General features: G+C 34.2%; 1 protein-coding gene across 4 annotated transcripts in view; it reads left to right on the top strand.

Annotated features, from left to right (window-relative positions):
* The window catches only part of CREBBP (CREB binding protein), a 165,424-nt gene that overhangs the window by 6,580 nt on the left and 135,371 nt on the right, over positions 1-23,473 (top strand). For all 4 annotated transcript variants that reach the window (XM_001363599.4, XM_007499077.3, XM_007499078.3 and 1 more), the window contains exon 2: positions 21,027-21,739. In XM_001363599.4, coding sequence (XP_001363636.1) covers positions 21,027-21,739 — 713 coding nt within the window. The remainder of the gene's footprint in view (positions 1-21,026; positions 21,740-23,473) is intronic.

Here is a 23,473-nt window from a genome sequence, read left to right as displayed (position 1 = left end):
GTGAATGAAGTAACTAGGGAGGAAAGACTTGGCTACCTAGGTTTAAGAATTTTTGTGTGTGCTTGTATTTGTTTTTTCTATGTATCAGGCTAGTTCTGGGGGGGTCATGGGCTATATTCTTATAGTCTTGACCCAATTGTTTAGATTGTTTGACTTTCACAGTAATTCAATTGTTCTCTTTATAAGTGTATATGATTGAGATTTGGTAGTTTTTTTCATAGACTGTCAAATAGGCTTTTCCTAAAATTTAGAATGTTTTTATTTGGAATATTGCTAGCTTCCCTACTAAAAAGACAGTTTTTAATTTAATAGTCCAAACAGGTCTGAAGGAGTCAGACAAATGTATAGTCAGAACATAATTCTTGTACTTAAATTTTTTTGATTTGTGTATTTCTTAAATGTGATTTGAAACATAAGTCAAAAGGAAAAGTATTCAGTAGCTAATCTTCAGCTTTTTTTTGAAGTGTTCTTCATACAGCATACATATATTATGAACTTTTGTGCTGGTTTGTCTATGGTAATGGAGAATTTTAATTTTTTAATAATTTGTTTGAAAAAATAAGTATTTAAAATAGTTTGACCAAGTTACAGCTAACCTGTTGAAATTAGGTATTTTAGAAAGATTATGGAATCAATCATACCTTCAATCAGGGCTTATTCTTGCTGTAATCCTTAATATCAAGTCCAGAGTTTAATTCTTCCTAGTGATGCATTCTAGATGAGTCCATTAAAGTTTACGGATTAAGAGTTGCGAAAGGTGGTTAATCAGCTGATTAAAATTTCTGAGGCTCTATGATAGCATTCTTGAAGTTCCCAGCAAGCAGCATAATATGACACACATAGTGTATAGAGCCCTGCAGTTTCAGAGTTGGAAAGTAGAAATTTAATCCATTCACTATATTTGACAAATAACTAAACTGACACCTGAAAATGAGGTTTGTCCAGAATCACCAAGCTAGTTAATAGTGATAGTACTAGTTCTCTGAGTCTTCTGAGTTTTGGGCCTTTAATTCTACTATTTTCTTCCCCTTGCACCAGGATGCCAATCTATCCTTTAAAAACTTTAAAAAAAAAAGGTTTCTTTTTTTAAATTTTGGTGTTGTTCCCACCCTACCCCCAAACACATTATTGTTCTTTTTCCATACCTCTACCATTAGACAATTCTCATTTGTAAAACAAATATAGTTAGGAAATATAAAAAATCAATTCATTGTTCAAATTTGAAAATATGCTTCATCCTATCTGCCAAGAGGCCATGTTCATTATTAGTCCTCTGAAGTCGCATTTAGATTCTGCATTGATTAGTTTTGAATTTTTTCCAATTCTTTGCCTTACTGGGATGGTAGTGTAAATTGTTCTGTTAATTCTGCATCAGTTATACCAACCTTTCCAGGTTTCTCCAAGTTCTTTGTATTTGTCATTTTTTTTCTGTCTCTGTTCTGTAGAGTAACAACATCTACACATTAGAAGTAAATCTAAGGTTAACATTGGGTAGTGGTGATAGTAGAGAATCATGGAACATTTATGGAGATGACACTTGTGCGGAGCCTTGGAGAATAATAATGATTTTGAGAGGCAAGAAGGGAGAAACACTTTCTTCTCAAAGGAAGGAACTTGCATAGGAACTGGTTTGCCAAGTTTGGGGAACAGCTAGTAGTTTGGTTAGTTGGAGCCAAAATGAAAGTAATATGAAGTAAGGGGGGGGGTTTGGAGACACTGTTGAGAGTCTTGAAGGCCAGAATGAGGATTCATATTTTTGTCCTACAGTCAATTGGGGAGCCATTGAAGATTTGTGAACTGTGAAGTGGTATAGATTTGTGTTTTAGAAAGAGAATTTTGGCAACTTTGTGGAGGATAGATTAGAAAGATGAGAGACACAAAGCAGAGCAGTTTAGAAGACTATTGATAATAGTCCAGATGAAGTATTAAATGTTTCAGTTAGGGTAGTTCTTGTGAACACAGAGGTGGTCATGGTTGAAGAGGCTATAGAGATAGAATCAGCAAAACTTGGCCTTGGCTTGACTATGGGGAATGCCTGAGAAAGGGAAAGAAGCCTTTGAGTATGGGGGGATATCAGCAGGAAAAAAAAGTTTGGAGGGGTGATTAAGTGGGGCAAGATATTTTTAATATATTTAGTTCTGTTCTTAGACAAATTTGTTTTGACCATTTCATCCTATCTTCAACATCTGATTTTTTCCTTAGTTTTTGTACCCTAAGACTAAAAATGCTTCTTACACCAGCTTGACTTACTTTCTATCAACATTGAAACAGCTCCTGAAATCTCGAGTTTTCCAGGAGAGGAAATGTGACAATTTTACCTAATCTAATGCTATAAAGTATTGGTTGTAAAAAAAAAATTCCTTTTTTTTATATCTCGCTTAAATCAGTTGTGCTACAATTTAAATTAGCTTATTAGTTTTATCTACAATGGACAAAGACAATAAATGGCTGCCACTCTGTTCCTTATATAATTATTGTTAACTCTAAATTTGAAGAAGTAAAATTGACTAAAGCAAAAGAAAAAAAGCTTTTCTAACATTATTCTAAAGAGAAATTTTGATATTATTAGATGTGCTTTTCCATGATATTTAATATATATGTAGAATTAAGAATATTGAATTTGGAATCAGAAGACTTTGATCATATCAGAAAACTAGACTTGGAATATCAGCATTTTTCACTTCCTCTAATTCTGGGCAAGTCATTTCAACCCTTTGGACTATAGTTTCATTTGTTAAATGAAAGTATTGGATTAGATTATCTCTTAATATTTCTTGCAGCTTTAGCTATAAAATTATATGAAATCTATAAAAGAGATTTGAGAGGGATATTTCCCTATCTTCAAAGACAGTCTTTTTCGTATTTGGACAGATCTGTTTTTCATTTATTCAAAACCTGCCTCAATCAGTGTATCTAGTTTTGGAGGCAAAAAGAAACATCTAATCCCTCTTTAATATGATAACTCTTCATGTAATTTGAGGTGGGGGAGGCAAGGGAAGAGTGATGTTTTCCCCAAAATTGTCCTCTTTTCTCCGAATTAGATCCCCCCCAGTTCAAGTTTCTATGGCATGACTTCAACCTCATCTCCTCCACAATTCCTATTGTTCTCTGCTTATAGGCCATTGGTCTCTGACCTTCTTAAATGTAGCTCCTACAATTGGACTCCAGAATGCTATTAGACTTCAATATTCTTTAATTGCTCTCAGGAATTTACTAAGGACTGTGATGTGCTTGTCAGGGTGCTAGGTTCTAAGGATGAAAAGATGAAAAAAGGAAAGTCACTGCCCTCAAGGAGCTTACATTCTCTGGGGAGAAAGCATCATACTCGGACAAGTAAATACATATATAAAGTAAATTCAAGGTAATTTTGGTGGAGTGAGGAACAGATAGTAGCAGCTGAGGAAATCCAGAGGATTTCATATATAGGAGATGGCATTTGAGCTGAGCTCTGAAAGAAATTAGGGATTCTAAGAAGCTGAGGTAAAGAAGGGTTAGGAGATTGGCTGTTTGTAAAAAACATAAGACCTGCCAAGTTGCAAGAGTGTATGAGTAAGAGCAATGCAAAATAAGGTTGGGATTTTGTATGGCTATTAATTAAAGCTTATTGATTACGAGTGCCGTAATTCAGAACTATGGTTTAGGAATAGAGATTACTGCTATAATTCACATTACAAGGAATAAGGGGGGTGAAAACTAGAGGAGTAGCCACTATATGCATGAAAAAAGACAGCAAAGGATTTAAAAGGTGTAAAGGTGTAAAGATTTTTAAAAAATTAATATTGAGCTTTTGGCAGTGTTGTTAGCATATCCTTTATGTTATATAGGATTATATATTGAAAAATACATTTCACTTTAACATTTTCCTTTTCTAATGGCTGTGTTTGACAAATCTGCTCTTATGTTAGTCATAAATCATTTGTTTTTACACAAGAAATATGAACTATGGTAGTTGCATGTAAGTCATACCATATTGTAACTTCATCAGTGAAGTTCACTAAAAGAATAATGTAAGTAATTACTATTGAAATATTAGCTCATATTTATTTAGCACTTTGCTTAGAAATTACTTGTTGAGGTGTAGAGTATGATTGTTACTTTAATGCTGAGGAATTCCAAACTCAGTTTAAGTAACACAACTGGAATAGGTTACCAAGGGAAATTAATGCTATTTACTTTTCTCATTAGTCTAGCTGCTCTAGAAAACTATTTTAGGACAAATTTTAATGTTGATTTGTGGCTTTGCAAAGGCTTCTTTTTGCAATATAAGTTATCTCCTACTAATTATTTTCTTTAAAGCAAAGTTATCCTTCCCCCTCCCCCCATCTTTTACTTCCCAATGTTTCCTCTCACTTTGGAATGGAACCTTCCCTTATAAGTAGATGTAGACAAACAGATAACAAAAAAAGAATGCTTGTAGATGTGTACCTCATTCTGTCTCTAGTCAATCTTTACTACTAAAATTGTTTTGGATATATGGGATCTTTATTTGATCTTTTTGAAATATATGCTCAGTATATCCCTGGTTCAAAGAGTGTATATAGTGACTTTTTAAGTAAAAATCCAAATTTTTTCCTAAAATACCTGTAGTTGGACCAGTTCATAAGTGTACTCTTCCCACATTCCCTTTAATATTTATCATTTTTAATATTTGTCATCGATGCCAATCTGTGAGGATGGTACTTCAGAATTGTTTAAATTTTCATTTTTATTATTATCCAAGATTGGGAATATTGTTTCACATTGTTGTTGATAGTTTTCAAAAGGAGAAATGCAGACTGCCTGTTTGTATCCTTTCATACCACTTTTCTATTGGGGAATGGCTCTTGTTCTTGTATATTTGTATCAATTCTCTGTTTAATTTTGGATTAAGATTTTTGTCTGAAATATTTGCTGGAACTATTCTCCCCCCAATTAATTTCTTTTCTGATCCTACCTGCATTGAATTTTTTTGTGGAAAAACTTTTGAATTTTTGTAATCAAAATGGTCTGTTTTATGATATTGCATGTTAAAATTTCTCTCCTTAGCCATAGTTGCATTCTCTTTTTTCTTCCAGTGATCAAGATCTTTTTAAACTTTAGGTTATGTATTGGTTTATAGTTTAAAGTGGTATTTGGTTTTAAGATTTTGGTCTAAATCTAATTTCTTCCAAACCACTTTTTTTCCCACCCATATTTTTTGTTAAATAGAGGAATTGGTATCCTTGGATTTGCTAAATACCAGGTTGCGATAGCCAGTTCCTTCAGGGTCTTTTTTACCTGATCTGTTAAAATGATTAACTTTTTTCTTTTTTGACCAACATTAAATAGTTTTTGATGATTATAGTATAGATTGAGCTCTGATAATGCTACGATTTTAAAAAAAATTCCTGTTATTCATTTCTCTTTAAATTTTTTGCCTTTTGTTCCAGTTGCATTTTTTTGGTCTTTAGTTCAATAGAGTAGCCTTTTTGTTTGGTTAGATGGTAGTACATATTTAAACTTTTGTAGCATCACTAATTATGATCAGTGAATATATCTCTTTCCTTATTTAAATCTATTTTTATAAAGAGTATCTTATAGTTATATAACTTGTGTTTTTAATTTAACTTTTATAAATCTGATTTTTGTTTCTTGCAGTTAGATGATCACACCCATATTCTTATCTTGATAGTTTTTTGAGAGACCCTGGTTAAACCAAGTTTAATTTTAATTAGAGAGGAAGGCTGTGTGACTATTGCATGTGTAAGAAAAATATCAAAATACCAAATACATTTGGTTTGAGCTCTTTAGTGACATTTAATGTAACTGAATGATGACAACCATCTCCAACAGAAAAAAAATACCAAATAATTAGAAATTTTCACAAAGATGGGATTGGGTATACTTTTTTGACATAGAGTATTCTCAATATGTATCATTTGAAGCTCCTGTTTAAAGGAATCCTTTTGGGTGTTTAATGTTATGAATATATACCATTTTATATCATGGTTCGCAAACTTGAAAGTTCATATTTTTATTGGATTACAGTGTCATCTCTGCTTGACTTTTTATCAGTATTTTGCTGATGTAATATTTGTATTATTAAAGGTAGCAACTTATATTTCTTTAAATTTAAGAGGATTTTTCTAAACACTTGAAATTCTATATTAATGCGTTAGTTTTATGGATCCTAGAAAAAAATGAGACCATAAAAGTGAATGTAGTAAATTAGTACAAGGAACCTCAATTTAATGTAAAATTCCAATGGGGGGGGGGGTTTGAATTCTGAGATCTATTAGTAATATCTTCCGTCAATTAGTTTTTGTTTTTTTTTTTTTAAACCCTTACCTTCGGTCTTGGAGTCAATACTATGTCTGTGGTATGTATGGAGTATGACTATGGAGTCAATACCAATACTATTGGCTCCAAGGCAGAAGAGTGGTAAGGGCTAGGCAATGGGGGTCAAGTGACTTGCCCAGGATCACACAGCTGGGAAGTGGCTAAGGCCAGATTTGAACCTAGGAACTTCCGTCTCTAGGCCTAGCTCTCAATCCACTGAGCTACCCAGCTGCCCCCCCCCCCCCCCAATTAGTTTTTAAGAGTGTAATCGATATTCAAATTCATTTCTACTTGTGTTCAGCTACAAATGACCAGAAAGATTTCCATTTAATTCTCAGATATTTTGAGGATTTTCTTGTATTTCTGTATGGATCCTATCAGGAATTGAAGTTTTCTTTAGAGTTGCTAATTGAATCACTTGAGAAATTAAGATGGTATTATGTGAGGTAAAAAGTTAAATGAAAGGTAAGCCATATTCCTTTATGTAATTAATGTAAAATTGAATTTGTTGCTATTGAATAGGGTGTGTATGTGTGTGTGTATACATATTTCAATTTATGTAAGAGTTACCTGACTTGATTTTTTTATTCAACATTTTCTTCTCTTGGTCACAATTTGTAGCATATTTCTTTCTCTTTAGCCCTTTACCCAAAGTCTTAATTACTTAATGATCCATGAATAAATTCACAACTTCTGTATGAAAATCTGTGTGTCTTCTGTTGTAATTTGAATGGTTACATTTGGATCTTCACATATTAAGCTTTCTTAAAACCACCCAACATATTTCTTTATTTCTTTCTTAAAAGATAGATATAGGCCCCTGCTTGGTACAGTAGGTAGAATGCTGGGATCTGGAATTAGAAAGACATGAGTTTAAATCTGCTCCATACTCTTTAATAGTAGAATGACTCTGGGCAAGTCATTTAATCTCTACCTCAGCTTCTTCATTTGTAAATGGAAATAATAATAATAATAGCACCTACCTTCTAGGATTGTTGTAAGATTCAAATGAGGTAATATTTGTAAAGTTCTATGCAAACGTTCCAGTGCTATATAAATGGCAACTATTATTAGTCTACAGATATCTGCATCAAAAGGCTTGATTGAATGTTAACTAATAATTATTGGAAAATTATTTGTCATGAAAATAATTTATATCAACTCATTCAGAAAACTTAATAGCCTTTTGTTACATACCAAGTTCACATAAATGTTGAGTCGAAAATCCTTTATATGAGCTTGTAGGTCCTTCACCATTATAGAATTTTAATTTCATATAACCATCTACTTCAAACAGCACTACTTGCTCTTACTCATGCTTAATTTGCTTGTTCCCATTTCTGTGGTTTTGCATATGCCATGCCTTATTTTCTTTCTCCCTGTAAATCTATGCCTTTTCTCTCAAAAATAGTTGTCCTCTAATGTGAACTTCCTTAATTATTCCCTACTCTGATGACTACCTTTCTGTAGTATTTATAATGTGTTAATTTATATTTATTTCTGTATTTCTTTTGTGTGTTTTTAAATATATACTTTTCCTTTTTTCTCATTAAGAGTTTTTTGTTTACTTCATTTGTATCTATTTCCCTTGATGTCAATATTACTAGCACCAAAATTGTTCATTGATAGTGATGTCAGTGTAACAAGTATTACTTAATAAGTGGGAGGAAAACCTTTCCTTTACTTGGTCTAAAACTTCTGTTACCTCTGGTAAACATAAGTATAAAGTTGAATTAAACCCTGAATAATGGTTAAATGTCTTCTAGATGGAGGGAAAAGCATTAATTTTTAGTAATTGGGAATAAGTCAATTTAAATGAGTGAAAAAATGTTATAGAATTTTAACGTTTGTTTTTCTAATACTAAACAATTCAAACCATTGTATTATACAAATACTCTTTGATATGGTTAAAATGAATGAAGAATTATTAGTAATGTGTCATAAAGTCATGAAGCATTAGAAGTGGGATGGCATTTTAGAATTCATCTCTAGTGCAACCCTTTTAATAGACAAGCTGAGAGAGGTACCTAGGTTCATAGAACTAAGTAAGATTAGTGGCAGTACTAAGAATAGAACCTAGGTCTTCTGATTGACTCCTGCATATAGATAATTTATGATTATATAGAATTCAGCCATTGAAAGGTTAAATTATTTATTTTCAGTTATATGTTTTACAAAGTTACTTAAGATAACCTTTGAATTTATATTATAAATTGTTGTTTCTGTTTGATAGAGTAGAGAACAATAGTAGTTCTAAAATCCTCACATATATAACTTCAAGACACCTGATTTTCTTATTACATTTTCTTATTTTGCAGAAGAGTAAAGTTTTGACTTAACTTGAGTTGTAAGTCAGTCAATGGTCACAAAGACTGTATCGGAGGTGCGATTTGAATTCAGTTAGGAATTCAGATTATTCTCATCATTCAAAGTCCAAGAATGCACATGTAGTGGACTATGCTCCAATGCTCAGTGGTGAAATTATTTTCTCTTAATAGAATCTGAGCTCTGTTAGATTAAGGATTGTTTCATTCTTTGGACTTGTATCCCTAGTCCCTATAGATCTGTAGACACAAATCTAATAAAGTATCAGAGTTAGGAATCCTACATTCTCTGTCACAGACTTGTACTCTCCCCTCGCCCCCGAAATATTAAATTACATATTAAAATTAAACACCAATAAAGAAGCTTTTCTATATGAATAGCAGAAGAATCTCCATTTCATACTGCTTGCTTTAAAATATATATGTATATAATTATAACTTATGTTATTTAAAAATTGTACTTGTCTGTTTTTCCTCAATTTCCTTTTGTGTACATTGTGAAAGATGTTACGATGGTCCTTTTTTTTTTTAATCAGTATTGCTCAGATCACACCTTATTCTTCCCCAATTAAAAATGAAGAAAGAGAAAACCCTTGTCAACAAATTAGGGAAGTTAAGGAAAACGAATTCCAACCATGTCTTTCCACAGTGTATATCCAAAAATTAATGTCTTTGCACCTTGTGTCCATCACCTCTTTCTCAGGAGGTGGGTAGAATGAGTGATCTAGAGAAATGGTTGGTCAGTGCTTTTGATCATAGTTAAATCTTTCATAGTTATTTTTTTCCAAAATTTTGTCTTTGTATGAATTGTCCTAGTTTTGCTTGCTCACTTCACTATGTCTTTCAGGATTCTCTGAAATCATCTCTTACTGTTTTAGGCAAAATAATGTTCTGTAATATTCACATGTCACAGTTTGTTCAGCCACTCTTCATTTGTCTTAAAAGGAACCTCATACTTTTCCTCCTCTATTAATATCTCCTTTTCAGGATCAGGAAGTTCATTATTCCCTACTCAATATTATATATCATACTCCTTGTTCCTCTCTTTATTTTCCTCCCCTTGTTTCTCTGTTGAATTTGATCCATTTCTATGCCAAATGAGGTTTGTATGTTCAACTTTCCTTTGTCCATTTCAGATAAGATGTCTAGATAAGGTGCATCTGATGCCCACTTCCCTCACACCTTTCTCTTTATGTTTGCATAGACCAGTTTTTAGAAATAGCAAATTCCTTACTTTTTCCTTTCTATATTATTCTTTCTTTTACCCTTTCCCTTCCTAAAACTTAGAACAGGAACAGTCCACTTTTAGAAACCCTGTTTTTCTTAATTCATTTCCTTCAGTATCTTTTGAAGCCTTTTAAGGTTCTGAAGGGACATTTGTTTTTTCTCTTCCCCTACCCCCAAATTAAATGTTAGCATACCATCATCATATAGTCTCTTCAGATTGATTAAGTAAATTTATCTTTCTAGGTTGCTCTGGACTCTGGTATTTGTGTTTCAAAGTTCCTTCTCAGCTTTGTTCTTTTCATCAGAAACACTTGAAAGTCTATTCCATTACAAACCCCCCTCCCCCCCTTACTTTACAGAACAAGCTATTTTATATTGTAACTCTTTAATTTTTTGCCTTTTGGAATATTGTAGTCTCAGGTCCTTCCTTCCTTCCTTCTTTCCTCCTTCCCTCCCTCCCGTCTGTCTGTCTTGTTTTCTTTTTGAGGAAACTAGGTGATATAATAAAAGACAGGACCTGAACAAGAAGACCTGGTTCAAATCCCACCTCAACTATTAGCTGTGTAGCTTTGCATTACTTAACATGTTTTCTTCAGATTCCATAGTTAAAGATGAGGATAATACATATTTCTTAGGTTTTAGTGGGGATCAAATGAGATACTTGTAAAGTGCTTCACAAATTTATTGCACAATATATAATGATTTTATTATTATGATAGGTTATTTTAGAAGAAACTGCCAAGATTTTTGTGACCATAATTGTAGTTCCTTGAGACTGCTTCTTCCAAGACACATTTTTTCCTTTCACATAGGAGCCCTGTATTTTGGCCATATCATTCCTAGGACTTTTCTTCTGGGGGTTTCTTTCAGATGATTAGTGGATTTTTTTCTACATTCACTTTGTCCCCTGGTTCTACTAGATTATTGAAGTTTACATTTATGATTTCTTGAAAGTGATTATCTGAGATTTTTAAAAACTCAATAGTTTTTGGGAAGTCCAGTGATTCTTAAATTAATTCAACTTGTTTTCTAAGTCAGTTGTTTTTTATAATGTATTTTGTTTCGTTTTTTCAGCTTTCAAATTTTGTTCCACTATTTCTTGTCATTTATTTCTGTTGAGTATTTAAATTTTCCAGAAAATCCATTTCTTGTCTTTCTTTTCTAAGCTGCTTATTCCCCTTCTAATTCTTTTCTCAAGGGATTTAATTTTATATTTCATCTAGGTACATATATAGTCCTTGTGGAAAACCCATTTTTCCCCTCAAGTTTCTGCTTACATTTATTATGGAGTTAGATTAGCAATATTAATACTGATCGGTGTTTGATTTACTCATTTTTCTTGTTTTAGTTTCTGAATTGGGACTTTGTGCAAGGACTAGTCTCTACTCTGTTGGACTTTTTGGAGGGGAGTGGGAAGGTCAAACCCATGCTCTCCCTTTGTGTCCCTTATGCTCTTTTACTCATCTACTTTAGAAGTTAGGCTTCCCTCCTCCCCCTCCCAAAGACAACTTTTATATTTTAGAGTGCTGGATCTTCCAGTACCTCTCTGGAAATTCTGAGTACTAGAAGCTCTTGGGCTTGAACTGGTTTCTCTTTCTAAAGTACTTTAGGATTCTTGAAATGTTCATAAATTTGTTTTGAAAAATCAGTTTTGCTCATGCCTTTTGTTCTTGTATAATAATTTTTGTATATACTTTTTCTTCCTCTAATCCTCCTAATAACAAAGATAAAGTGAAAAATAACCAATGCAATTATTTCTTCTGACAGTAGTGGGCAGCATTTCTGACTTTGTGGTCCCTAAGGGAGAGGTATGCTTAATTAAAAAAACATTTTTCCCCTTTGGTTGTTTGTTGGTTACATTAAAATACTTGGGTATCTCCCTTTCTCCTCTCCCCTCTCTACACTAGAGAGGCATCACTTGAGAAAGAAAAATGTATATGTAAATATGTCTTTCATGTTTCTTTTTATTTGTTCTTTTTCTGGAGGTGGACATTCACAATTTAATTCTTCAAACGTTAATTCTATAGCTGTATATCATGTTCTTGTGGCTCCACTTGTGCTTTTCATAATTTCATGTAGGTTTTTCCATGTGCTATTTTTAATGAACCTGCTTAGCATTTCTTCTCATGTAGTAATATTCTCTCACAGTGATATATCACAACTTTAGCCATTCCCTATTTGATGGGGAATCCCCTCATTTTCCAGATCTTTGCTACCACAAAGAGAGCTACTATAAGTATTTTAAAAATATATGTTCTTTTTCTTTTTCTCTGATGATCTTGGAATATAGACCCAACAGTGGTATAGCTGAGTCTAAAGTTATATATACACTCTCTGGGCAAAATTCCAGATTGCTCTCCAAAATCGTTAGTTCAATTCACAGTTCCACTAACAGTGTATTAAGTGTCCCCTGCTTAATTTCTTTTCTTGGATGATTATTGGCTTTGTAGTTACCCAGTTTGGCTTCCTTTTAATGATTTTGGTTTATAGTCATTGTTCGAGTGTATTTTTCAGTTAGCCTAATTCCTAAAGAAAAGATATGTTATGGCATTCTGTACTTCAAGTATTTGTAATTCTATTATAGTGGATATTAACTCTCCCAACACAGGATTACAGCCTCTCTGTTTCAGTGTAGCTGGTATTTAAGAGATGCTTTGGTAGAAAATTTTATTACCCACTGACTTTCCATCTTGGCTAGGCTGGCCGTTGAACATCAAACTTTCTGCCACCTAGCTTGTTCTGCTTATACTTTTAGAGCTTGGGCAGGATATGCCAGAAATTGCAATCTGTTGTCATAGGAGGTATAGGACATTAGTGAAGTTTTTAAACTCTTGAAACATTTTAGATCCAAATTATGAGAATTTTATTTAATGAGGTTTTTACTTGTACTTTTTGTATAGTTAATCAGTAAGCAATCATTGATAACATGTTTTGTGCCAGGCTCTGTTCCTTTTTTTAAAATCCTTGCCTTCTGTCTTAGTGTCAATAATAAGAAAGAAGAGTGGCAAGACCTAGGCAATCAAGGTTTAGTGACTTGCTCAAGATCACACAAAATCAGGCCCTGTTGACCACATGAAAATGCAAATAATCGACCCTAAATGAATTTACAGCTTATAGCTAGGGAAGAAAATGTCAAAATGATCTTTGTAAAATGCAGGTCTGACTATATTTGTTGCTGCCCTATTCTCTAAACCTCAGCTACTCCAGGATCAACTATATAATCCTTGATTTTAACTTTTAAAGTCTGTTATAACTATATAGTCCAGTGAGACACTGGCCTCTTTTTCCTATTCCTTGAATTCAGTTTCCAGATTTAGAGTTTACATTGGCTGTCACTGTCCTACCATGTGTGGAATGCACTCCCTCCTCTTCTATCTCTTGGCTTCCTTTGCTTCATTCAGGTTTCATATGGTATCTCCCTTCCTCAAGAAGTCTTTCCTAGTCCTCCTTAAGCCTTCTCTCTGAGATTATCTTCTATTTGTTCTGTATGTAACTTATTTGAATCTTGTTTAATTCAAAGCTTGAGAGTAGGGATCGTTTTTTGCCTTACTTTTCCTGTGCATGGCACATAGTAGGCACATAATAAGTGCTTGTTGCTGCCTGACATGTTACAAGTATAGTTATATATATAAAATAGATACTAAATTTTTAGGGGATTTTTAGGGTAAGGCACATATTGGTTTATAGAAGATGGGCTTGGGCTTTAAAGAAACTTAGTGTACCTATTCTGGGAGGTGAGCATGAGGAAGGAATTAATTCCAGACAATGAAGGGTAGGTCATGAAAAGATGAGAGAGTGTTCATGGAGGATTAGTAATGTGTCATAAGAATTAAAGTGTGTTAAGACCAGGTTGTTAAAAACCTTATTTTTAAATAGATTTTTATTGATATCTTTTATTTTTACATTGTTTAGTTCCCCCCATATCCTTCCTTCTCCCCTTCAAGAGAACCATTCCTTAGAGGAAAGAATATTTTTTAAAATGGAAGAGGAAAAAATAAGCAAAATCAGTTTTGAAAAATCTGATTGCATCATGAACCCTCATTTCTGAAAAAAGGAGGTAGATTTTGAAGGATTTTAAATGCAAATCAGTGGAATTTATCTGGAGGTCAAAGGGGGAGCTATTAGAATTTTTTGAATGAGGTAGTGAATGGTTACAATGGTTTCTTTAGTTGATTTACAAATAACCCAAATGACAATGTAAATTTTTTTTTAATATAACTACTTTGATGTCAACTGTAGCAAGAAACAAAATTGCTAATTGACTTGAGGCCTATCTTGCCAATTATGGGACACAGTTGAAAAGGAAGAAAACTTCCTAACTAAAGTAGAAACAGTATGCCCTTGATCAGATACATTTTACTAAGGAATCAAAACTTCTGATCACTGCCCCAGGACAGATAAAGACATCTTTCAAAATTACTTAAAAGAAATACTTAGTAGTTTATATTTTATTTCTGCATCACTCCATGGTCTTTCCAAGCTCTTCCTGAAATCATCCTGTTCATCATTGCTTACAGCACAGTAGTATTCCATCATCATATAACCAGCATTTGCTCAGCCATTTCGCAATTGATGGACATCCTTTTAATTTCCAATACTTTGCCACCACAAAAAGAGCAGCTGTAAATATTGTTGTAGGAGTAGGTCCTCCCCCCCCCCTTTTTAGTAGCCTATATTATAGAAGAAGTAATATTTGGGCTTTTTTTTTCTGGGGGTCAGAAGAAATGAGAACAAAGGAAAATAGGAAATGGCAGGGGAAAATACTGAAAACATTTTAGTAAAAAATCAAGCAAGAAAAGGAAAAGAGGTTAGAGAATTATATAATTTAGATGTTCTTGAATTATAATACAGGCACATCCCAACTAATATTAATTGATTGTCTCAAACATGTTAGCTAAAACTAGTGGCAGAAGGCAATTAGTTTTATAGTAATAATTATAGTAGTAGTAGTAATAGTTATAGTAGAACTACTGATATTTATATAATGGTTTGAAGTTTTCACAGCTCTTTGAATAATTCTCATTTGAACCTGACAACAACCTTGTGGATTAGACCCTATAGATATATATTTTTCTCATTTTGTAGGTGATATAAATGATTTTTATAGTAAAGTTCTGCGATCTATGTTTGGTGATATGTGATATTACTGTGAAATGACCTTGGTTTGGAAACATTATTTCAGATATTCTTATATATTTTTAATTTTCTCAGTTGCATGTAGAAACACCATTTTGACTTTTTAAAATCAAGATTTTCTCCCTCTCCTCCTTCCCAGGTGCTGAATAGTTTGATAGAGGCTATGCCTGTACTTTAATGTAATATATGTATTTCCATATTGCTCATACCATAATAGAGGACACATCTCATGAAAGAAATATAGCATATGACTATATTAGCTCAGATCTCTATGTTTGTTTTAGTCTATATCAGTGAAACTTTTATCTACTGGAGAAACTTCATTAATGAATATCTCTTATTATTCTGCAACTTAAGGTTCTGGGGGTTGCCTGGGATATTGAGATTACTTTTCTAGTATCACAGCCCTATCACAAGTAGGAATTGAACCCAGGTCTTTATAGATCTCTAATCAACTATTCTAAGTTTCCCTCTGTAGTTTATAAAGCACTTTTTTTTCCACAACAGCACTGACTTGCATAGTGTCTTTTTGTCAGTATAATCATCCCCATTTTATAGATGAAGATACTGAAGAATAGAGGTAAATGTCAGTGTGGATTCAAATTCAGATCTCCTATACTCTAAAGGTCTCTTTCTAGTAATATGCTCTCTTTCCCTACCTCTACTCCCACTCCACCTCCCCCTCTTTAACAACAACAAGGTTTTATTTTTTTTCCCTGCCATCATAATCATTTTTGGAAATAACTCCTGTCCCTCCAACACACTCAAAAAAGAAAAGCAGACAAACATGTCACTTCAGAAAGTTTTGCTTTAAAAAATATGCATAGCAGTAGCATGTGTAACAGTGTATATAGCATTCTACCCTAGTAGTTCCCTGCTACTCTGCAGAGAAGAGAAAGGACATTTGTTTCATTATTTTTTTTTAACCCTTACCTTCTGCCTTGGAATGAATGCTGTGTATTGGTTCCAAGGCAGAAGAGTGGTAAGGGCTAGGCATTGGGGGTCAAGTGACTTGCCCATGGCCACATAACTAGGAAGTGTCTGAGGCCAGATTTGACCCTAGAACCTCCCATCTCTAAGCCTGACTCTCAATCCACGGAACCACCCAGCTATCCCTTCTTTATTTGTTTTTGTTAACCATGATTACCCAGTTAGTAATCAAGCTCCACCTAAGTTTTATCAGGACTCCTCACACTCCTCCCATTCCTTACTTCCCCCATCCAATCAGGTACTTTCTTAACATCTCTAACATAGACTCCTTTCTCTCCTCTGAAACTGCCTTGTACACTACAAGCCCTTGTTATCTTCATATCTGGACTTATTGTAAAAGCCTTATGATTGGTCTTCCTGCTTCAATTCTTCCCCTACCTCATCCTATACTCAGCAGTCAATTTGATCTCCCTAAAATGGAGGGTGTTGATATAATCACCATCGTATTTGACATACTTCAGTGACTCTATGATAACATGAAATCCTTGGTTTAGCTTTTAAAGCTCTTCAAAACCCACCCTCTTTCCTTCCCCTCCAATCTTTTTCATATTACTTTCATTTCTTTTTCCCACTTTTCTTCCTATTTTTCTTCTATCTTTTTTATTTGGTTCTTGAACTTCTTTTTGAGTTCCTCAAGAGCTTGTGACCAATTTCCTTTTTTTTTTTTTGGAAAGTTTGGCTGTATTTGCCGTTTGTCACTGTCTGTTGTTGCTTTTGTATTTTGCTCTTTTTCACCATAGAAATTATCCAGGGTCAAAAGCTTTTTTTGCTGCTGCTTATTCCTTTTGCTACTAGTGGATTGGGATTCTTGCATGTTGTTGGACATCAGCTTCTGTCTGGACTTTGCCTTGGTATTATCTTCCTTTCTCAGTCAGAAGCCTGAGTGAGAAGGGCAAATTGTTGTGTGCTTTAAAGCATTTTGCCCCCAGGGTAATTTTTTCCAGTTCTTGCTGTCTCAGCTGTGGCCAGCTTTGTTTCTGTCCAATCTCCAGATCTACCCAGGCATCTTGCTCTTTATCCTCCAGACCCCAAGCCTTTCTGCCAAGGCCATGCACTGCCCTCAGGGGTATTACATCTGGTGCTTTCAGCCAGACCCAGAGAATTTAGAGATTGCCCTGCCTGTGCTGTAACACTGGCACAATAGGTGGTATGGGGGAGGGGTGATCAGCTTGCTCTTAGATAAGTGTAATTTCTTGCCCCCTTATAGTGTGGAAATCCCCAAACACTGTCTACTTTTAAGACTTCAACTAGTGGGAGATTTGATTTTTATTTCTAACCATTTGAGATGCTTTGTAATGATTATTTGAAAGGAAATTCAGAAAGTTCCTGCTACTCTGTCTTAGCTCTGCTTCCCAATCTTCTTGATCTTATCTTATATCTTAACGCCTGGACATATTCTCTGGATATCTGGGACTCCTTCCCTCCTTATCTTCCTTGTTCCTTGATTCAAGTTAGTCTCAGTTAAAGTCCACACTCTACCAGAAGCCTTTCCAGATCTCCTTAATCTTAGAGCTTTCCCTCTGAGATTAACTTCAGTTTATCCTGTATGTAGTTGTTTGCATATTATCTTTCATATTGGATCATAAGATTCTTGAGAGAAGGGACTGTTTTTGCTTTACTTTTTATTTTAGGACACATAACTACATTTTTAAGAAATATTTGTTGGTTTATTAATTTTTAAATTGCTCAGAGTTTGGTTTAGAATGAAAACATTATAGGCATTTTTTTTCTCTTTATATTCATAGGACCAATCCAAATAAAGGTAGCTAATAGCCATAGCGTGTTTGTTTTTATGGCCCATTGTTAGTACAGTTTTCAGTGAAGAAGCCTGGTGTAAACAATGTAAAGGAAAACAACATTGAAAGACTTTAGAACTCTGATTAATGTAATGACTTTTTTTCTTCAGAGGACTGATGGTGAAGTATAGCAAAGAATAGGTAGATCATATGTGTTAAACACACATTTGAAGAAATGACTAGTGTGTTGATTTGCTTGATTATACTTGTTGCAAGATTGGGATTCTATCCATAGGAAGAATTGTTGGGATTGATAACATTAATGTAAAAAAATATCAATAGAACAATAGAAGGGGTGAGCCTAGTATAAATAAGGAATATGACTAAAAGTGAGTAGAAGTTAGTTATTATTTGCAAAGGGAAAACTTTAAGGATTTGAATCTCTTCTCTACTCCCTTTCAGTCATCTATTTTTTGTCCCTCTGTAGGAAAATTCTTACATTGATTCCTTTGATGTTTTTATTATTATGCAAATCACACTTCATGGCTTTGTATTTCTATAGCAACATTTACTACTTTTTTAGTTTGTTAGAAAAAATTAGGAATTAGCTTCTTTGAAATGGACAGTTCCAACTTACTGGAGAAACAACTTGTTTAATACAAATGGTTTTATAAATGTTCTAGTAGTCACAGGCAATATTTCCCATGATTCCGAGCATTATCATCACTACTTTGTAACTGAAATTGTTATAATTTTGGGAATTGTTCAGCATGGGCAGCATTATTATCCTTTGTTAGTTAGACCATGATGAACAGGAAATTAATTTCACATTTTTTGTTTATTTTATAAACTTCTGTCAAAAGAACCAGTTCTGCTAAATGCTCATACCTTAAGAGAAACAGAATTCTATTTTCATCCAAATCTGATGCCAAAGACTATTCAAATCCAATCCAAAGTTTTTATACTTTCTTAAGAGAGTATTTATGTCTCACAAAATGAAAAATCACTTTTATAAAATGTGAGTTTTTAGGTGACTTTCCAAACTCATTTACATGGGTTAGACCATTTGTAAAATCTCAGTGATTGCCTATTTAATGTACCACATATGCACACTTAAAGAGTGGTTGGTGCCTTGCACGTAGTAAATGAACAGTTAATGTTTTTCTTGTTATTGGTTGACATACATCATCTACCCTCTGTCTGCCACTGTGACTTGAAATTGTCTTTGAAGAGTGATTAAAATTCAGTTTTTCTAGTTGTAGGTAATGGATGTATTGATCTAAGTTAGGATTTATTTTGGGGGACAGCTGGGTGTCTCAAAGGATAAAGAGCCAGGTCTAGAGACAGGAGGACCTAGTTTCAAATCTGGCCTGACACTTCCTGGCTCTTAGCTGTGTGATCCTGGGCAAGTCACTTAATCCCCACTGCCTAGCCCTTACCACTCTTCTGCCTTGGAAACAATACACAGTATTCATTTCAAGACAGAAATTAAGGGTTAAAAAATTTGATTTTGAATATATTAATAACATTAAGCATTGCCTTTAACCTCTACTGTTGTGGAGGTAAACCTCTCTTTGATATCAGGTCTCTGTATCTATCTAGGCTATTGATTTGTTCCCCAGGCTAAAATACCATTTTATGTCAGTTCATTAAAAACTTTTCCCTCTTGTGAATAGTTGGAATTTAAATGGTTAAACTGTGAGTTGGTGCTAGTGCTCCTTTTCCTTTTGTAACCTTTTTACATATACTTGAAGATTTATGTTATATTCCATTTTTAAATATAAAATTGCCTCTGGATTTCCATATTGTTTTTAATGAGGTTTTGTAGGAATAGAAAAGTATTAGATCCTTTGTATTAGCTGTTAAAGCCAGATAGTAAACACTTGGGTACAGCAACATTGAATTGAATAATATTAACCTGAAATTTGAAGTGGTAGCCCTCAGTCCTAAATCCTGAATCTTGGAAATTTTTCAGCTTTCTGTGATTCAGTTTCTCATTGAATAGATTGAACTAATGGTGCAAAAAATTGTCATTGGCATGTTGTGTACTAAATGTCCTCACTCTAATGCTGACAAAGAATTGCAGCAAAAATATATATGTTTGGTATGTTTTTTAGATCCAAATAGACTTTGGAGTAATAACTTCTCAGGTAAAACATGCACTAAAAAGAAGTTATGACATTGATTGAGAAATATGCTTTGGGAATGCACATTTACCTTTGCACCTCCTCTTAATCACAAATTCTGGAGAGAAATGACTCTTTAGACATTTCTCCCCTAGCAAGAAAAGGTTTAGTTGTCAGTAACTTCTGGGGATCATGTGCAAATTCTTAGAGAAAGACTAAAACAAAACTTTCAAGCACCTGCTAGTTGTTTCTTTGACATTACCGTGTTTGGCATGGACTCTTAAGGAAAATATAAAGCTAAGTAGAAATGTTGACCTTAGGAAATGATGGAGGGATTAAGGTGGCAATGTTTAGAATAATTTAGTAGTGAGTTACTGAGCTTGGATTCTGAAAAAAACTTTTATTGACTGGGTTCTCATTATTGTTATGTAGTATTTTGCATTAGAGAAAGAAAGCCTTTTAAAATCAGAATCCTAAATAACATTTAATGCTTTTCCAATTATGAATGAAATATACAAGTTTTAACACTTTGAATGCCTAATCTTTTTTATATAGTTACACTCAAATATAGTATATTTTTCATGTCTAAAAAGATTTAGGACAAGCCTTAGTAACTTTTTGGGTTTGATGAGCTCTGGGTGTGTCTGTTTGCGTGTGTGTACATATAACTAAATGAAAATAGTTGAAAATGTGCAAGGATAGAAGGAGTTTCTTTTGAATCTGTCTCTGATCTCTATGGAAGGGGAGCAGGGATCACCTATGGTAGGTATTTGGAGAGTTCTCAGGACATATCTTGTTGGTATAATAATATTATTAATATAACAAATGAAATGACTATATTACTTTTCTAATTTTTGGGGGGGCATTGTCATTTTCCTGATTAGGTGAAGTTTGCTTGAAGGGATGATCTACTAGGGCACCATCTCCAAAATGTCTAAAAACAATTTGTTCAAAAAATATGTGTTGAAATGTGAATTTGCAATGTAATAGACATCCTGGAAAATATGTATTTTTTTACATGGGACATGACTACCTTGATAGGAAATGTAAAACATTGTTCAAATCTCTTTAGTGTTCCATCGGTCCAATACATAAACCATAGTAAATTATATTAAAAACTGTAGAAAAATACGGTTGCATGAACTTTATTATTACTTTGTGTTTCATATTTATTTCTGTTTAATTTCTAGATTTTGGGTCACTGTTTGACTTAGAAAATGATCTTCCTGATGAGCTGATCCCCAATGGTGGAGAATTAAGCCTTTTAAACACTGGGAACCTTGTTCCAGATGCAGCTTCCAAACACAAACAACTCTCAGAGCTTCTGAGAGGAGGCAGTGGCTCTAGCCTAAACCCAGGAATAGGAAATGTGAACTCCAGTAGCCCTGTCCAACAAGGAATTGGTAGTCAGGCCCAAGGGCAGCCGAACAGTGCTAATATTGCTAATCTAGGTGCCATGGGCAAGAGCCCTCTGAATCAGGGAGACTCTTCAGCATCAAGCCTGCCAAAGCAGGCTTCTAACACCTCTGGACCTACACCCTCTGCTTCACAAGCACTGAACTCTCAAGCACAAAAACAAGTGGGGTTGGTGACTAGCAGCCCTGCTACATCGCAGACTGGACCTGGGATCTGCATGAATGCTAATTTTAATCAGACACACCAAGGCCTTCTTAACAGTAATTCTGGCCATAGTTTAATGAATCAGCCCCAACAAGGCCAGGGGCAGGTAATGAATGGATCTCTTGGTGCAGCTGGAAGAGGAAGAGGAGCTGGGATGCAATATTCTGCCCCTGCCATGCCAGGGAATGCAGGCAGTGTGTTGGCAGAGACTCTGACCCAAGTTTCTCCACAAATGGCTGGTCATGCAGGATTGAACACAGCACAGGCTGGAGCCATGACCAAGGTAAGTGTTTGTCCTTATATATTTTTAATTCGTTCTACGTAATGGCATGGCTCATTCTCAAGTATGAACCTTTTAATTAATTGGTTTCTTGAAAAAATGGTTTTACATGAAAATTTTTATTGGGAACTCTTTCAAAGGAATAATATATATACAAAAATCAACAAGACTGTACAAGACTCTGGGAAACTAAAACTGCTGGTGCTCAAGTGGCACTTTAGATTATAGTTTATTGTATAATGACATGAATAGTTGGCCAAAGGGTATTCTAGTAGAAGTTTTCAGTATTATAGTGGGTCTTGAATATAATTATTAATATTCTTGCATAATGACTAAATGGGGGCACCCGAATGAAATGTTCTTGTTAATTTAACCAGATGTTTTTCATGTAATAAAGATTTATTTAGAATCTACTTTGCAGAATACTATGTAGGTGTGGGGGAAAGTTAAAAAGTCTGGGTAAGGCATAGATAAGATCTTAGATTTTACATTGTTCTGTTCTTTTGGAACTTACAGGATGGTAGGGGGGATAAGGTACACACAAAGATAACTTTAATAGACTGATATCTAAGTGATTTAGAAAGTTTTGAAATTGTGTTGAAGGTTTAGGGTTAAGGACTGGGATAGAGACTGGATCTGAGATTTCATAGATGAGTAATGTAAAAATTTCCTCTGCTGATGCAAGTAGACCCCTTTTTCTCAAAATATCTCAAGTGTCAAACTTGCTGATAAACTTCTCTCAAGTATGACCTGAACCAGATTAAATTTTAATTGGGAAATATTTAACAAAATGAGGAAAAATACATATACCATAGATGATGTTAATTTGTGTTGTTGTTTTTTTAAGTCAGTGTGCTGCTGACAGGAATCTCTTTTCGAGTTTGCACTCCTTGCCTAGAACATGAAGAGGTTAAGTGACTTCGTCACAGTCAGTAGAGTCAGGACATGATCCTAACATGCCTTCCTGGAGGCTCTCTGCCTACAGTGTATGATATCTCTTATGCTTCTGTGAGAGATTCAGGGGATTTCATTATTGACATGAGGGCATTCCAAAAGGCTTCATGGAGAATGGAGAAAAGGGCATTTTCTAGAATTTAAAGCTAGAAGAGATCTTAGAAATCATTTAGTTTTAGTCTTATTTTGCTAATGAGGAAACTGAGGGTCCTTCTGATTTGGACTTGCAGAGATAAGTAGGAGAAGGCAGGACCTTCCAGGAAGTAAGGAACACTGAGTCAGGATGAGAAAATCAACTCTGCAGAAAATAGAGTAATGGTTAGAAAGTGGCTTGTATGTAGATAAGTAACATTAGATGGAACTGCAAGTTCAAGGCAGAATTTTGAGTGACGCTTGAATTTTTCCTTGGTGTGCAATAAAATGCCATCAAAATTTTTTGAGATTAACATAAGATTTATATTTAAGGAAGATTAGTCTAGAAACATTATGAAGGGCGCATTGGAATGGATAGAGTGGAGGTAGAAAGATTCTTAGGAGATTCTTGAGTATCCTAGGGGCAGCTGGGTGGTGCAGTGGATAGAATGCCAAGTCTGCAGTCAGGAAGACTTACCTTCCAGAATTCAAATATGGCCTCAGATATTTACCGTGTTACTTAACCTATTTACTTCCGTTTCCTAGAAAAGAAAATGACAAACCACTCCATTATCTTTGTCAAGACAACCCCAAATGGGGTCATGAAGTGTCATACATGATTGAAAAACAGCTGAACGATAACCACAAATA

The sequence above is a fragment of the Monodelphis domestica genome, chromosome 7, assembly GCF_027887165.1.
Source record: "Monodelphis domestica isolate mMonDom1 chromosome 7, mMonDom1.pri, whole genome shotgun sequence".
NCBI lineage: Eukaryota > Metazoa > Chordata > Mammalia > Didelphimorphia > Didelphidae > Monodelphis > Monodelphis domestica.
This window is presented reverse-complemented; position numbering and strand designations above follow the sequence as displayed.